General features: G+C 44.6%; 1 protein-coding gene across 1 annotated transcript in view; it reads left to right on the forward strand.

Moving 5' to 3' along the window:
* Nucleotides 1-16,838, forward strand: part of vnc (GNAT family N-acetyltransferase vnc) — a 130,814-nt gene that overhangs the window by 87,042 nt on the left and 26,934 nt on the right. Inside the window, exon 3 of the mRNA XM_068357049.1 lies at nucleotides 8,424-8,507. Within this exon, the coding sequence (XP_068213150.1) occupies nucleotides 8,424-8,507 (84 nt within the window). The remainder of the gene's footprint in view (nucleotides 1-8,423; nucleotides 8,508-16,838) is intronic.

Raw genomic sequence — 16,838 nt, forward strand, 5'->3', positions numbered from 1 at the left:
TTTTCTCTTATACCTGAGAAAAGGACGATCCCTTTCAGCTCCCACTATCAAGGGCTACAGAAGCATGTTGGCATCGGTCTTCCGGCATAGAGGCTTAGATCTTTCCAACAATAAAGATCTGCAAGACCTCCTTAAGTCTTTTGAGACCACTAAGGAGCGTCGTTTGGCTACGCCTGGGTGGAATTTAGACGTGGTACTAAGATTCCTCATGTCAGACAGGTTTGAGCCTTTACAGTCAGCCTCCCTGAAAGATCTCACTCTTAAGACTCTTTTCCTGGTATGCTTAGCCTCGGCTAAAAGAGTCAGTGAGATTCATGCCTTCAGCAAGAACATCGGATTTCCGTCGGAAAAAGCTACTTGTTCGCTGCAACTTGGTTTTCTAGCCAAAAATGAGCTACCTTCTCGGCCTTGGCCTAAATCTTTCGATATTCCCAGCTTATCGGAGATCGTAGGCAATGAACTAGAAAGAGTCTTATGCCCTGTTAGAGCTCTTAAGTTCTATTTAAAGCGTACTAAACCTTTACGAGGCCAATCTGAAGCTTTATGGTGTTCAGTTAAGAAACCATCCTTGCCTATGTCAAAGAATGCTTTGTCATACTTTATCAGATTGTTAATACGAGAAGCTCATTCACATCTGAGTGAGGAAGACCGAGCTTTGCTTAAGGTTAAGACGCACGAAGTTAGAGCTGTAGCAACTTCCGTGGCCTTTAAGCAAAATAGATCTCTGCAAAGTATAATGGACGCAACCTATTGGAGAAGCAAGTCAGTGTTCGCGTCATTTTACTTGAAAGATGTCCAGTCTCTTTACGAGAACTGCTACACACTGGGACCATTCGTAGCAGCGAGTGCAGTAGTGGGTGAGGGCTCAACCACTACAATTCCCTAATTCCATATCCTTTTAATCTGTCTCTTGAAATGTTTTTAATGTTGTTTTTTATGGGTTGTCCGGAAGGCTAAGAAGCCTTTCGCATCCTGGTTGATTTGGCGGGTGGTCAAAGTCATTTCTTGAGAGCGCCCAGATTAGGGGTTTGATGAGGTCCTGTTGTATGGGTTGCAGCCCTTGATACTTCAGCTCCTAGGGGTCTGTCAGCATCCTAAGAGGATCGCGAGGCTCCGTAAGGAAGACGTACTTACAAGGCAGAGTAATCGTCTAAGTCGACTTCCTTACCAGGTACCTATTTATTTTGTTTTCGTTATATTGATAACTTCCAAAATGAAATAAAAACTCTTAGCTTAAACGATGTAAACATATTTAACTGGTCTCTACCCACCACCCTGGGTGTGAATCAGCTATATATATTCACCGGCTAAGTTAAATATTTAAAAATGATATTTTAATTATAAAATAAATTTTTGAATATACTTACCCGGTGAATATATAAATTAAATGACCCTCCCTTCCTCCCCAATAGAGACGCAGTGGGATGAGAAGAAATTGAGTCTTTGTTTACATGGAGTTTGGTATCTGGCCGACAGTTGGCGCTGGTGGGCACACCCGCAACCTGTATAGCGATCGCTGGCGAGTTTTACTGTTTTTTTGTCTGTCGAGCAACAGAGTTGCAGCTATATATATTCACCGGGTAAGTATATTCAAAAATGTATTTTATAATTAAAATATCATTTTTCATTTCATCAATGTTATTACCAGTTATAAGAAGATTATCTACATAAAAGTTATTAGTTAATATTTCTTTACAATTATCATCAGGATAACTTTCTGCATGATGTTTCATAACAAAATTCAATATAAAAGGCGAGGAAGTGTAACCAAAAACTATTGTTTTGTAGCGATAAGATACCAATTTATTTCCCCGTTTCCAAAAGAAACAAAATCTATTTTTATCCACTTCATTTTTTAATTTAATCATCAAAAAGCTTGTTTAACGTCGCTCAACATTACATATTTATTAGTTCTAAAGTAAAAGAGCAATTTCAATATTGAGCCCATTAAATCTATCCCAGGATAAGCTGCTTCATTAAGTGAAGGCAATTCCCTGTAAGTTTTTAAAGAACAGTTAAATACTGGCCTGATTTTTGTGGTTACTTGCTCTTCTAATTTTAAAACTGGTCTATGTGGAATCCATACATACTTATGATAGTCCGAAGGACTTACTTTAATTTCCTTGATTATACCATCCTCGAGTTGTATATCAAAAACTTCCTGGTACTTGTCAATGAGACCCTTTTTACCAAGATACTCTACTGTTCGGTCTAATACCTCAAGTGAAACAAAATGATTAGATGGGAAGCTGTCAATTTTATCAGTATACCAGGCCAATTCTATATGATAGAATCCATTATCAAAAGAGATCCCCTCTCTAAACCTGTCAATTTGTTCTTTATCAAAGGAGACCAATTCTTTTATTCCCAAGGATTCAAGACTAAAAAGGTGTTCAAGTCCATTGTCTACTTCACTGTCTTCTAATATATGCTCTAATGGATTGAAATAAGATTTTAGGGGATCCATTACTAAATTTACCACGCTTTTTGTTTTAACATTGTGTTTTCTTATTAACTAAGGAGTCCATAACAGCTTTACTTTCTGCTTCATCCAAAAAGTTGAACCCATTACCAACAGGAGCTACTCTATTATTTACGACTAAACAAGTTCCACCCAACATTTTAGTCCAAGTTACCGAAGGTAAAAACTGAATGATATCTATTCCCATTAACATGTCAATCTTCATACTTTCATGGTTTCTGTGGTCACAAAAAGTCTCATCCAATAAAGCAATATTATTTTCTTTAAATTTATTTATTATTTGATTCATGCCGGGCACTTCAAAGTTTATATTAAGCGACTTGTCAACTAATAAAGGTATGAATATTAAGTTATTGTTTATATTTATTCCAGTGGACATTTGCTTGAAGCCCTTAGTTTCCTGCCCTATAAATGTGCTTGCATCACATTCCAAAGCATACAACGCCTCTACATCCTGACAAAGATCTTTACGGGCAGATTCGGAAATATATGACCGCTGACTGCCAGTGTCAAACAGACATCTGACTTTCCTAGCCTTTTTGCCATTTCTTAAATACAAAGACATCCATCCATATACCAAAGGCACTTCCCCCAATTTTGGGGGGTAGCCGACATCAACAAGAAACAAAACAAAAAAAGGGGACCTCTACTCTCTACGTTCCTCCAGCCTAACCAGGGACTCAGCCGAGTTCAGCTGGTACTGCTAGGGTGCCACAGCCCAACCTCCCACATTTCCACCACAGATGAAGCTTCATACTGCTGAGTCCCCTACTGCTGCTACCTCCGCGGTCATCTAAGGCACCGGAGGAAGCAGCAGGGCCTACCGGAACTGCGTCACAATCGCTCGCCATTCATTCCTATTTCTAGCACGCTCTCTTGCCTCTCTCACATCTATCCTCCTATCACCCAGAGCTTTCTTCACACCATCCATCCACCCAAACCTTGGCCTTCCTCTTGTACTTCTCCCATCAACTCTTGCATTCATCACCTTCTTTAGCAGACAGCCATTTTCCATTCTCTCAACATGGCCAAACCACCTCAACACATTCATATCCACTCTAGCCGCTAACTCATTTCTTACACCCGTTCTCACCCTCACCACTTCGTTCCTAACCCTATCTACTCGAGATACACCAGCCATACTCCTCAGACACTTCATCTCAAACACATTCAATTTCTGTCTCTCCATCACTTTCATTCCCCACAACTCCGATCCATACATCACAGTTGGTACAATCACTTTCTCATATAGAACTCTCTTTACATTCATGCCCAACCCTCTATTTTTTTACTACTCCCTTAACTGCCCCCAACACTTTGCAACCTTCATTGACTCTCTGACGTACATCTGCTTCCACTCCACCATTTGCTGCAACAACAGACCCCAAGTACTTAAACTGATCCACCTCCTCAAGTAACTCTCCATTCAACATGACATTCAACCTTGCACCACCTTCCCTTCTCGTACATCTCATAACCTTACTCTTACCCACATTAACTCTCAACTTCCTTCTCTCACACACCCTTCCAAATTCTGTCACTAGTCGGTCAAGCTTCTCTTCTGTGTCTGCTACCAGTACAGTATCATCCGCAAACAACATTCTCGCCTACCAGTTTTAATCCTCGTCCAAGCACTCGAGCATTCACCTCTCTCACCACTCCATCAACATACAAGTTAAACAACCACGGCGACATCACACATCCCTGTCTCAGCCCCACTCTCACCGGAAACCAATCGCTCACTTCATTTCCTATTCTAACACATGCTTTACTACCTTTGTAGAAACTTTTCACTGCTTGCAACAACCTTCCACCAACTCCATATAACCTCATCACATTCCACATTGCTTCCCTATCAACTCTATCATATGCTTTCTCCAGATCCATAAACGCAACATACACCTCCTTTTGCTAAATATTTCTCGCATATCTGCCTAACTGTAAAATGTGAGACACATCAAAACTTCTTTGAGCAAAACATAAGCTTACGTTAGTTTTAGTAGTTGGTTCGGCTTTATTCAAAGAAGGGCACAAAGGAGTTATGTGTTCCCTCTTTCTACACAACAGACATTCAAACCTTAACTTATTTTGTTTCCCGTAACATTCGTTGTCTTCATGCCCTGAACCAGCGCATCTAGTGCATAGTGAAAGCTCCCTCAGTCTGGCCTCTTTATCATTATAATGATTAAAGTTAATGCATTTTCCCAAGGTATGGCCTTCAGCTGCACATAATTTACAAGTCAATTTAGTTACTTTATTTGCAAATTTATAATTTTGAATTGTACTTACACCTACCTTATTTTCTTTAGGTTTAAATGAGCTGCTAGGACTAGGTTTACTAGAGGTTTTAGTGAAGGTCTTTTTTCTATTGGAAACAGTTTTAGATAAAGTTTTGATAATTTCATTATAATTAGAAAGAATGTCAGATATATTAGGATAATTGGTATCTAATTTGTGAACCAACTCTCTCTTTACTGGTATGGGGAGTTTATTAAATACTATGTGACTCACAAATTTATGCCCAGATGACCCCACTTCCAATAAATCAACATTATGTGCTTTCATTTCATGCAGATAGGATTTGATTTCGTTGAGGTAAACTTTCACCGACGAGAATTCTTGGTCATATTCAGCACTTGGAGCAGCACTCAAAATGTTCTTAAAAGTCTCGTCAATAATGTAATTTACGTCAAGGAATTCTTCTTTTAACATTTCAATTGCCAAGTGGTAGTTACGGTCAGAAATAGTCAAATTTTTAACTACCTTCAAGGCATAGCCTCTAAGGTACCCATGTAAATATATTTGTTTGGCAGAATCGGACAGATTTTTTCTGGACTCAATGACATTATTAAATTGACTAAGAAATGAATTGAAAGCAAATTTATCTTTCTCCTCACCACTAAAGATTCCATATTCTAAAGGAGGGGGTTTCCCATCAGACATATTCATTCTAGACATCATTTCTAAAACTTTATCAGCAGATAAGTTGCCAGAAGCCCCACTTGACTCACTTATGTATTGTTCATATTGGTCGAGCTCTATACTAACCTGAATGCTATATTCTGCCTTACTATCTAACTCCTCAATATAATATTGTTCATTACTTTTCATTATTTCATGTGACTCCAAAACATTATTAATCTCTTCATCAAAGTGTTTAACCTGCTCGATCTCTTTTTCGATTACAGTTATTTGACTCTTACAAAAGGAAGAAGTTAATCGATTATCACCATGAAGCTCCGTTAGCTTCCTTAAGTAAATAGTTATTTTCCGTTTGTGTATTCCCCGCATCCTCCTCAAGGATGATATAATATTCATAGGGTCAACAAACTCTTCCTCTTTATCAGACATGATTACTTATATAATTAATAATTTAATATAAATAGCCTGCAAATATTTAAAAGATAACAGCCCACCTAAAGTTATCGATGCTTACTAGTTACCGAGTACATTATATATGCATATGAAATAGATTATAATACGTAATATATGTTACTAATTACGTCGCACGAGTTCCATATTGGTTACCATTCGAAATACCGAGTGACAGTTAGCCAGTTAGTCGTTTCTATAAAATTACTTATTTAACCGAACGATAAACACATCGAATTCACCTTCGGAATATTATGTGGAATGCATCGACAATTTTGGAATTATGTTGGAATTTATTTTAATTCCAACCTTATTTATATTTAATAAACAAAACAATTACTCAAAACCCAAAACAACTTACACCAAATAGTAGATCCACTAGTAATACTTTGTGATATTGCCCTACATTACCCTTTTCCCCAGACATGTCCTAAGATACAGAATAATGCAGATCACTTATCACAAGGTAGACGTTGAAGTCTTCCAAAATTGTCGTAGTCTTGGGTGTTGAACGTTTAGTTTTGTTCAGCGTTAATATTCTATGAAGATGCGGTGCCGGCCTTTCCACTGAGTACTTTTTATTGGAACTGTTCGCCGTGGCTGTGGTAACCTTCGAGGTAATTTACTTGACAGGTACATATTACGCACGCGTGGACTTAAGGCCTATTAGGCAATTACTAATTTAAGTCATTTAATTCATAAGTTTAATTTTATTATTCATTTTACTTATCATTAACGCTAATAGTTATTATACTAAGTAGCATTAAGTTATTTACTTTTAATTTATTAAGAAAAATAGGTAAAGCTTCGAGTCAAGCTAACGACCGAACGGCTATTCCCCACAGTCGGACTCAAATATCAATCCTTTCTTATTGAATTAATTAATTTAACATTAACTGTATTCCTTATAAGGAAACAGTTTTGCTTTCCATTTCTTTTGCAACTCGTACCTCTAATTTATTTTTGGTTTCTAACACTTTGGAGACTCTAAATAAGTCTGCTATAGTTGAGACCCAGTGAAGTTCAATCTTTTAGCAAGAACATAGACTTCACAATGGTTAAGCCATAGGCACCTTGAAACCTGGATTCTTGATCATTAACAAACGTCCTTCTCATCCATAGCCTAAATCTTTCGGGATCTTTATCCTCTCAAATTTGGTTTGTGAAGGGCTGTGAAGAGTATTTTACCCGTTTAAAATGATGGAGTTTTATCGGGACAGGACCAAAGAGATTAAGAGTCTATTCATGACTCTTTGGTACACGGTCAAGAAGCCTGCGCTGTCTATGTCTAAAACGCTCTATCGTCTAGTATAGACTTTAATTACAAGAGTTCTTTCATACTGTTGTGTGACAGATCGTAACATGTTGAAAGAGTAAAGACTTATGAAGTTAGAGCTATAGGAGCTTCTGTAACTTTTAATCTAATCTGTTCTCTGCAAAGCATCGCGTATACTGTACAGCCTTGTGAAGGTTTATTCCTGTATTCGCCTTGCATTTCTTAGATCGTATCCAGTCTCTTTATGAGGACGTTTACGTTTTGGGTTCACTCGTAACTACGAGTGCAGTAGTAGGTGAGATATTCACCACTACATTTCCCTAGATTCCTAGTACCCCTGTTCTTCTCTTGGAACTGTTATATATGTTTTTATGATTGTACGTGAAGATTGGTCGACAATCTTCCGCAATCTTTGATCTAGTCAGGTGGTCATTTTGTTCCTAGAGAGTGCCCGGAACAAGGGTATTAATTGAGGTCCTGTCATGTTATAGGTTATTGAACCGTTTGACAGTTCCTAGAGATCATCAGCCCCCTGGGTGGACCGCTGGATCTTCTAAGGATAGCAGACAAAATGAGGCAGAGCATTGCTGTCAGCTTCCTTATCAGGTGAGAACCTCTTAAGTAGTTTGTGTAACGCTTAAGTGAATTTCCAATTATGTAGCTGTCTCTGACCCAACACCAAGGGTGTCAATCAGCCATTCTTATATAACTAGCGGGTAAGTTTTATATTTAAAAATTTTATTTTCATAATAAAATAAATTTTTGAATATACTTACCCGCTGGTTATATAAGTTAAAAACCCACCCTCCTCCCCTCTAGAGACCATGGGGCATGGAAAATCTGAAGAGGTTGGGTATAGTTACACCTGTTGTACCATGAGGGCACTAGTGTACACCTGGCATAACTGTGATAGCCGCGCGAGATTTTGAATTTCCTGCCGAGGCGTCAGGGACGTTAGCCATTCTTATATAACCAGCGAGTAAGTATATTAAAAAATTTATTTTATTATGAAAATAAAATTTTTAATGGCTCGTCATTTCAGCTCCGCCGAAAGTATAACCCCTAATAAATAGCTAAGGTTTGTATAGTTAGGAAAAATACAAATTATTTACGAATTTGTCATGTTTCTGGCATTAGCAATGAAGACATTAAAAGAATCCATTGAATTTGGAGAGGGAAACCTCTTGTTAGTTGATCTTAATGATGGTTTGAGTTTAGGTGATCAGTTTACTTTTAGTCAAACTTTATGATATTTTTGTTATGGGGTCTCACCATTAAGAATTGTGATTGCAGGTACGTGTTAGCCAAAATGGAAGAGGAAAGCGAGGAGGATCCTCATGGCCATATCACGTCTCTTGCTGTTCGGAGAAGTCACCGGTATGTAGTGTTATTCAAAAGTTCATACTCTCAGCGTATGTATTTATGTTGAAAGAGGCTGACATAAGTCTCTTTATAGTTTATGAAAGATCGATTTTAATGTTGTTACTGTTTTTAAGATATTATTTAAATTGTTCATTACTTCTATTGTTTATTTATTTCCTTTCCACACTGGGCTATTTTTATCTGTTGGAGGCTTTGGGCTTATAGCATCCTGCTTTTCCTACTAGGGTTGTAGCTTGCTAATAATAATAATGATAATAATAATATGATTATGATGAAGGCATTTATGTTTTATTACTCTACCCCAGGATTGGATTAAGTCTTAGAGGATTATTACTAGTATATGTTGTAAATTGAGCTGTGATAGAATAGGCTGTGCTAAAAAAGGGTTTTTTTCCGACACAGGTACAAACCTTTGCTATTTATAGGGTATTACTTTCGGCAACGCTGAAAACCAGCCAAGACAATTTTAGTGAGGGATAATTACCCCATCCGCTAGTTAGCTCACTCACACCTGTCGGTTGAGTAACCACTTTTACTTTTGGCTCTCCTGTTAAACAAACTGCCTTGACTTTATTACTTTTTCTTTTTCTTTATCTTTTGTGTGTGTATGGTTATTGTCCCGCTATGCGGACATGTCCAGGGATTGAAGGCCGCCACTGCGGCACCTTCATGTCGTCCGTGGAGAAGGACCCACACCCTTTATACCCGGCTTGCCGGGGAACTCAGTGTTCGCGGGACAACACCTGTTTCGTGTGTAGGGAGTGGCCTGCTTCCCAGTGGGAGAGGTTTGTGCGTAAGAAGAAGAAGACGTCTAAACGTAAATCTTCGCTTTCGGGGTCTTCCTCGAAATCGAAAAAATCGCGGGCTTCGGCTTCCTCTACGCCTAAATCTTTGCCCGAAGCTAATCCTCGACCAGGCCCTTCCGGGGACTCCAGGTCAACCCTGTGGGATAGACGAGGATGGCGGCTCCCCTAGTGAGTTGGCTCCTTCTCTTCCCCCAAGGAACGCCTGTTCTTTTCCAGACCTCGGGTCTGGTTCCGACTCCGAGGAGTTAGCTAACCCACCAGGGGCGGTGGCAGGGCTCTCTCCAAAGCAAGCTTCCCCTTCGGGGAACATATCTCTCGCTCGCGAGAGAGGGTTGCCTCTGTGCATCGGCAATCCCCTAACGCTTTAGGTTCTCCTCCAGGGGTGGAAAGAGAACCTTGTTATAAGCGTAGTTCTCCTTCGGGCGAACTCTCCTCCCCTGCGGAGGAATTATCTGTTGACCTTAATCAGTCTCCCCCTCGGGCGGAGTCTGTTGAACGTTCCTCTCTGGAGGTTTGTAGAGTGGAGGGGTGGGTAACCCCTCTCCATCATGGGCGTTCTCCTTCTCGGGCTGTGAGGCGACGTCTTTTTGAACCTGCTGGTTCTCCTCACGTTGACCCTTCGGGATCTCGTGACGATCACCCTTTGGGCTGGTGTGATCGTGAGCCTTCGGGCTCTCGTCATGTTGATCCTGCGGGCCTCATGACAGCAGGAGTCCTTCAGGTCTCCATCGCGCTGAACCTTCGGGCTCTTGCGACTTGAAACCTTTGGGTTTCTGTTACGCTGAACCCTCGGGCTCTCGTAACGACGGTAACGTTGAACCTCCGGGTTCTTGTACCGTCAGTCTCGTTGATCCTTTGGGATTTCGTGACAGAGGAACCTCGATTCCTCATTACGTTGACCCTTCGGGGGTCTCGTAACCTGAGTTACGCTGAACCCTTGGGCTCTCGTAACTCTAGTCGCCCTAACACTTCGGTGTATCGTGACAGAGAAACTCGTTACGTTGATCCTTTGGGTTCGCGCAACACAGTTCACGCTGAACTTTCGGGTTCTCGTGACCAAAGTCAATCTTTCTATGACAGAGAGTTTTCAATTGTGTTGATCGTTCGTGCTCACACAACACAAGCTATTGTGAGCGTAGCAGTGAGTTCTCTCACCAACCTGAGAGCTCTCGCGCGCACGACGAAGTTGGAGCGCACAGCCAGATTGGCGCGCACGGCCAGATTGGCGCGCACGGCCAGATTGGCGCACACGACCGTCTTGGCGCGCGCAAACAAAATGGCGATCATGGCACGCGGGTTCATCCTATGTCGCGCCGTATGCGTGAACATCCTGTTGCTTGCCATGGGCGCGAACAACACACTTCGCGCTATGCACGCGAGCAACCTTATGCGCGAATAACCTCATGCGCTCCACGAGTGCGATAAAGGTGCGCGCAATCGGGAAAGGTGCGTGCACGAGCTCCCTTCCGCCTACCAACAGTTCAGCGCAAGAGCGCACGACCATCTTGGCCCTCACATTCAGTCTCTTGAGCCCCTTAGGCCTCAACAGAGGCAACAGTCGCCTGCGCGACCGACCCCAGACCCTATCCCTAAGGGTAGGCCTGTGCCGATCTTTCCTGTAGGGAAACCCCCATCAGACAAGAGGATTAGGAATCCTGCCCAAGTTCCTAAACCCAGGGAGCAGTTCTTTCCTAAGGCCCTTCCCCTTAGTTCCTCAGGAGCCCGTGACCCCCCCCGTGGCTTAGCACCTGTAATGTAATGCGCCAAGCCATGAAAGGAGTCGTTCCCCGCTACCAGTCCTTAGGTGATACACCTAGGATTTCCTTGTCGCTTCCTCTCTTCCGAGGGTCCTCTCCTCCCTCCGATTCTAGGAGGAGGTCGGAAGTTCCCGCACAGGCGGGTCCTTCAGGCAAGGGGAGACGATCATCCCCTCGCAAAAGACCTCTTGAGGAGATTAGGCATAAACCTCAGGGTAGCCCCCTGCAGTTCAAGATGCCACAGGCCAGGCCAAAGGGGGAAAGGAAAAGGATTCGTCCTTCGCCCCCCAAGGAGGATAGGGTTACTTCCTATGGAGACTCCTTCCGTTCTTTACCGGTCGAGATATTGTCTGAGGAGACACGACCTGCGACTGGACGGGATTCACCCCGTACGGCAATGGACTTACATTCCACCTGTAAGCCGACGGAGTCCTCCAGGCCCTTGGGGACAGAGGACCTCTGGCCTCATGGCAGGGAACCGAAGGATTTGTTCACCATCCCCAAATCCTCGGCCAGGCTTTCTTCCTCACTGCCTCCCAGGCAGCCGGAAGTGAGCACCTCCCCGGTAGTCTCCCTATCCCCAGTTTATATAGTTGACGACTTCGACCCACTTCGGGCTCCTATGGATGAGAGTTCGGACGTGGAAGGGCAGAGTGATCTCGAGGATGACGCTCTGCCAGTAGCCGCTAGCCCTAAGCTTAGGGAGGTTGAGAGGAAGTAGTCGGAACACCCCTTTTGGCAGGTCCTAGCCTGCATCCATTCCATCAGTGGACATCCAGATCCATCGGCAGCCCCTCTAGATGGAAAAGAAACGGTCCTTGACCAGTTCTACGGCAATCAGAAACCTCATAGGACCAGTGCAGCTTTGCCCTGGTCAAAGGGGTTGAAGAGTGCCAAACAGAAGGCAGTGTCCCAGGTAACTGGGTCCACCTCTTCTCTCTGCTCCAACTCGTCTTCCAAGCTCCTACCTCCTCCGTATGTGTTTCAGAGGAGGTACTACGAGATCCTTGGGGAATCTCTTCGAACACTGCCTCTCAACCACTCTATAGAGGCACTCTCGAAGGCCACCCCCTTCGAGAAACTTACGGGACTTCCAGTCTCCTTTTCGACCTCTGAAATCCTAAACCAGGAAAAGGTGGCGAGGTACGCCATGCAGGCTACTTTGTGGCTGGATTTCTGGTTAGGATCCTTAGGACAACTGATGCGGTCTAAAGACCTATCTCGGGAGTCCTCCAGGAAGTCTTTAGAGACTTTCCTATTGTCTGGCACTCAGGCCATTGAGTTCCTCTCCCATCAGGTAGTGAACCTTTGGGCCAACACTATCCTGAAGAGGAGAGATGGCGTCATAGGCAAGCTCTATAGACATCTCCCTCAGGCCGAAGTAGCGAGATTGAGAAATGCTCCTTTCGAGGGCAATTCTTTGTTCCATCCCGAGGATGTCGAGCGGGTGGCAGAGAGGTGGAGGAAGTCCAGTCAGGACTCCCTCATCCAGAAGGTCTTAACAGCTAGACCTTACCCCTCCCAGCCACAGCAGAAAACACAGCAAAACCCGCAGCCGAAAAGGGCTAGAGACCCAAAACAGCTGGGTAAAAAGGGTGCAAAGCAGGCCTTTCACAGAAAAAAGTCCTTACGTGGAGGAAAGGGTAGGGAGGGATCTGGCCGAGGCCGGTCCCAATAAGACAGGCAATCCTCCCATTTGGCCACCTATGGGGGGATGCCTGCAAAGCCGTTGGCAGAGGTGGCTTCACCATGGGACAGAACCCTGGACGGTCGAGGTGATTCGTTCAGGGTATCGTATCCCGTTCACGCTCCCTCTCCCTCCACTGAGTCGATTGCCGATTCCATCGAACTTCTGTGCGAAGGGATCCCCACAGGAGGTTGGCCTCAGGGCAGAAGTCCAGTCCATGTTGGAGAAGGATGCTCTCCAGGAGGTCCTCGTCAGGTCCCCAGGCTTCTACAGTCAACTCTTTCTTGTGAAAAAGGTGTCTGGAGGCTGGAGACCAGTCATCGACCTCTCGACCCTGAACAGGTTTGTCGAACAGACACCTTTCAGGATGGAGACGGCCGACACAGTCAGACAAGCGATAAGACCCCAGGACTTCATGTGCACTCTAGATCTGAAGGACGCATACTTCCAGATCCCAATTCACCCGTCTTCCAGGAAGTATCTGAGATTCGTGTTCAATTGAAAGCATTACCAGTTCAGGGTACTGTGTTTCGGTCTTTCCACAGCACCCCAGGTATTCACGAGAGTGTTCGCCCTAGTATCATCTTGGGCTCTCAGAGTCGGCATTCGTCTCCTAAGATACTTGGACGACTGGCTGATTCTGGCAGACTCGGAGGCGGCCCTTCTCCGCCACCGAGACGAGCTTCTAAGGTTTTGCCAGGATCTGGGGATCGTGGTAAACCTCGAGAAGTCTCAACTGCTCCCCTCTCAAGAACTGGTATATCTAGGCATGCGATTAGACACCCTAAGGCACAAAGCGTTTCCATCAGACGAAAGGATCCAGAGACTGAGGGAGATAGCACAGGTCTTCCTCAGTCGGGAAGAGCTCCCGGTGCAGTATTGGCTTTGCCTTCTCGGTCACCTCTCTTTCCTGACCCTACTGGTCCCCAACAGTCACCTCAGGATGAGATCCCTCCAGTGGCGACTAAAATCCCAGTGGAACCAACACTCCGATTCCTGGGATCACCTAGTCCGCATAGGGCTAGAGGAACAGACGGACCTCAGGTGGTGGCTGGCGGAGCCAAACCTCTGCAAAGGGGTCGATCTTCTCATCTCTCCCCCGGAATTGATGCTTTTTTCGGATGCATCAAAAGAGGGGGGGGGGGGGGGGCTCACGTGCTGCACCATACATCTCCGGCCAATGGTCCGAATCAGAAAGGTACCAGCACACAAATCTCTTAGAGATGAGGGCAGCCTTTCTGGTCCTCAAAGAGTTCCACCAGGTCCTGGTGGGGCACTCCGTCGTGCTGATGAGCGACAACACCATGGTAGTAGCTTATCTAAGCAAACGGCGGTACCTTTTCGCAGCAGCTGTGCCATCTTGCAGTAGAGATACTCAGATGGGCAGAAGACAACTCGGTGACTCTATCAGCTCACTTCATTCCAGGCAAGAGGAATGTACTAGCAGACAAGCTGAGCAGAGCGACTCAGATAGTTGGCACTGAGTGGTCTTTGAATCCTCTGATAGCCAACAAAGTCCTGACTTTGTGGGGTTCCCCGACTGTGGATCTGTTCGCAACGGCCCTGAATTTCAGGTTCCCGTTGTACTGCTCCCCAGTCCCGGATCCCCAAGTTCTTTGGCAAGATGCTTTCCAACAACGGTGGATAAACCTGGATGCTTACGCGTTTCCCCCGTTCTGTCTGATGAGAAAGGTCCTCAACCAGGTATGAGCAAGCAACAACTTGCAAATGACCCTCATAGCTCCGCTATGGCATCACGCAGAATGGTTCCCGGACCTTCTGCATCTCCTCACGGAGATCGCGAGGGAGCTTCCTCCACAGCGCGACCTCCTCAGACAACCACATGCCAACATCTTCCACAAAGTCGTAGCCTCGTTTCGACTTCACGCCTGGAGACTATCCAGCACCTCCTCACACAGAGAGGCTTTTCGCAACCAGTTGGGAAAAGAATGGCTGGACACCTCAGGAGATCCACAGAGGCAGTCTACCAGGCGAAGTGGTCAGTTTTCTGTGGTTGGTGTCGTGGAAGGGGTATCTCTCCTCTCGATGCCTCTGTTCCAACTATAGCGGAGTTTCTTGTATACCTTCGGGAAGAAATGCTCCTCTCGGTCTCGGCAGTCAAAGGCTACCGCTCAGCCTTGAGTCTCGCCTTTAGACTGAAAGGAGTCGATATTTCCTCCTCGTTGGAACTTTCTTTGCTCATACGTAGTTACGAGCTTACTTGTCCCCATTCATAGCTAAGACCTCCCCCTTGGAACATGGTTCGGGTTCTCAGGTCTCTGAAGGGTTTCCCCTATGAACCACTACGTCCACTCTAGGAGATGGGGGGAAGTAATCCTCAACTACGTCCCTGAGTTTGTAGCTAAGACTCAAAATCCGGGTGTGCCGGACTCCAGGTTTGGCCCATTTCGGATAGAGAGTCTTCGTTCTGTAACCGAAGATCCAGACCAACTGTTACTATGTCCAGTAAGGAGTCTGAGGTGTTAATTAAAAAGAACAACAAAAGCTCGCCCCCGTGTACAAGCACTTTTTGTCAGCAAGGGGAAGGTCAAGAGGAGGGTCAGAGGAATACCATATCCTCCTGGATAAGGAAAGTAATCGAATACGCTCTATATCCAGATCCTCCTTTGTCCAACTGACCCAGAGCTCATGACGTCAGAGGCATTGCAACGTCTCTGGCGTTCAAGAAGAATTTTTCTGTGGCACAGGTATTGCAAGCGGGCGTGTGGAAGCGTCAGACGACCTTCACAGCCCACTACCTGAAAAACGTAACCCACAGGAGCATTGAAACCTTCTCCATTGGTCCTGTGGTGGCTGCACAACAAGCGATCTAATGCCTCAGGCTCCTTGATGGACAAGTAGCAGAGGGTTGAGGGCTGAGGTTACCCGGGTTAGTCTAGGGTGAATGAAAAGAATGTCTGGCTCACTTCTTTCTTTCTCCTTCTCCCCCCCCTGGGGAAATAGCTCTGCAAGACCGAAACATAGCTGACCTCACCCCTTTGCAGGTAAGAGTCATTTCTCTTGTGCATCCTGAGTATGAATGAATACTTTGTTACGTCTCCAATACTTCATGAGGGAGGGTGTTGGATATGTCTTAGAATCCTCGAGTTCCTACATAAAAACAAGCCACAAGTCTCTTTCACACAAGCTTCTGCAGGCCGCTATCAGTGAGTTACCTTGTACTACTTTGATTTTAGCGAGGGTATGATTCCTACTAATTAGATCAAAATCAATTAGAAGGAACCCCGGGTCATGACTGTTGGGGGTGTTCCTGCGAGGTTGGGAAGGAAACACAATCTTGAAATTAACGTAAGTTCTATTGAGAAGGTGCAATACAAGAGTTAAATACAACAGGCAGGAAATACGTCTGCCTTGGGTGACGAACAATAATACAAGCACCCTGTGTGGTGCCCCAAGGCTGGGAAGTACATTGTTGCCATGTTTCCGGGGCGTTGCCACACTGGATAATGAAATGGATATCTATGCATAACATGGTAATATGATGCATATACACATATGAGCACATAGGGGGTGTATTTATTTACAAGAGGGACATATAATAAATGAGACATATATAATAAATTGGAAACATAATACATTGCGTTAGGTATGATTACTGTATATGTTAACGTCAGTTAATGTAACGGTCTCACATTTTATATATCTACACCTCCCTCCCCCCTCGCGCTCGTAGCTCTATTCTCGAGCGAATTCTTTCTAAGGAGCCTTTGAGATCTGCGTGGGAACACTTGGGGGTTAGAGACTAAGGACCTTTCTATGTCCGTGCAAGGGCCCACAGGTAAATGGGGGAGGGGTCCACACCAGGTTTTGGCACTGGACGTAGAAAGCGGCGGTTACGCCACCAAACTCGGCCACTGGGAAGACGCACCTCATAGTCCCGTGATTTGCCAAAACCCATGATAACGCCAACCTTTTCCCATCGATTTGATGTCGGGTCTTGGATCCTTACTGGCTGACTTATATCCAACTTGGGAAGTGGCCGGGCGTATCGATCGTATTGTAATTTTACTTGTTCAGCATGGGCAGCTGCACGGCGGTCACAGTCCTCAGACTT

This window comes from Palaemon carinicauda, chromosome 33 (genome assembly GCF_036898095.1).
Source record: "Palaemon carinicauda isolate YSFRI2023 chromosome 33, ASM3689809v2, whole genome shotgun sequence".
NCBI lineage: Eukaryota > Metazoa > Arthropoda > Malacostraca > Decapoda > Palaemonidae > Palaemon > Palaemon carinicauda.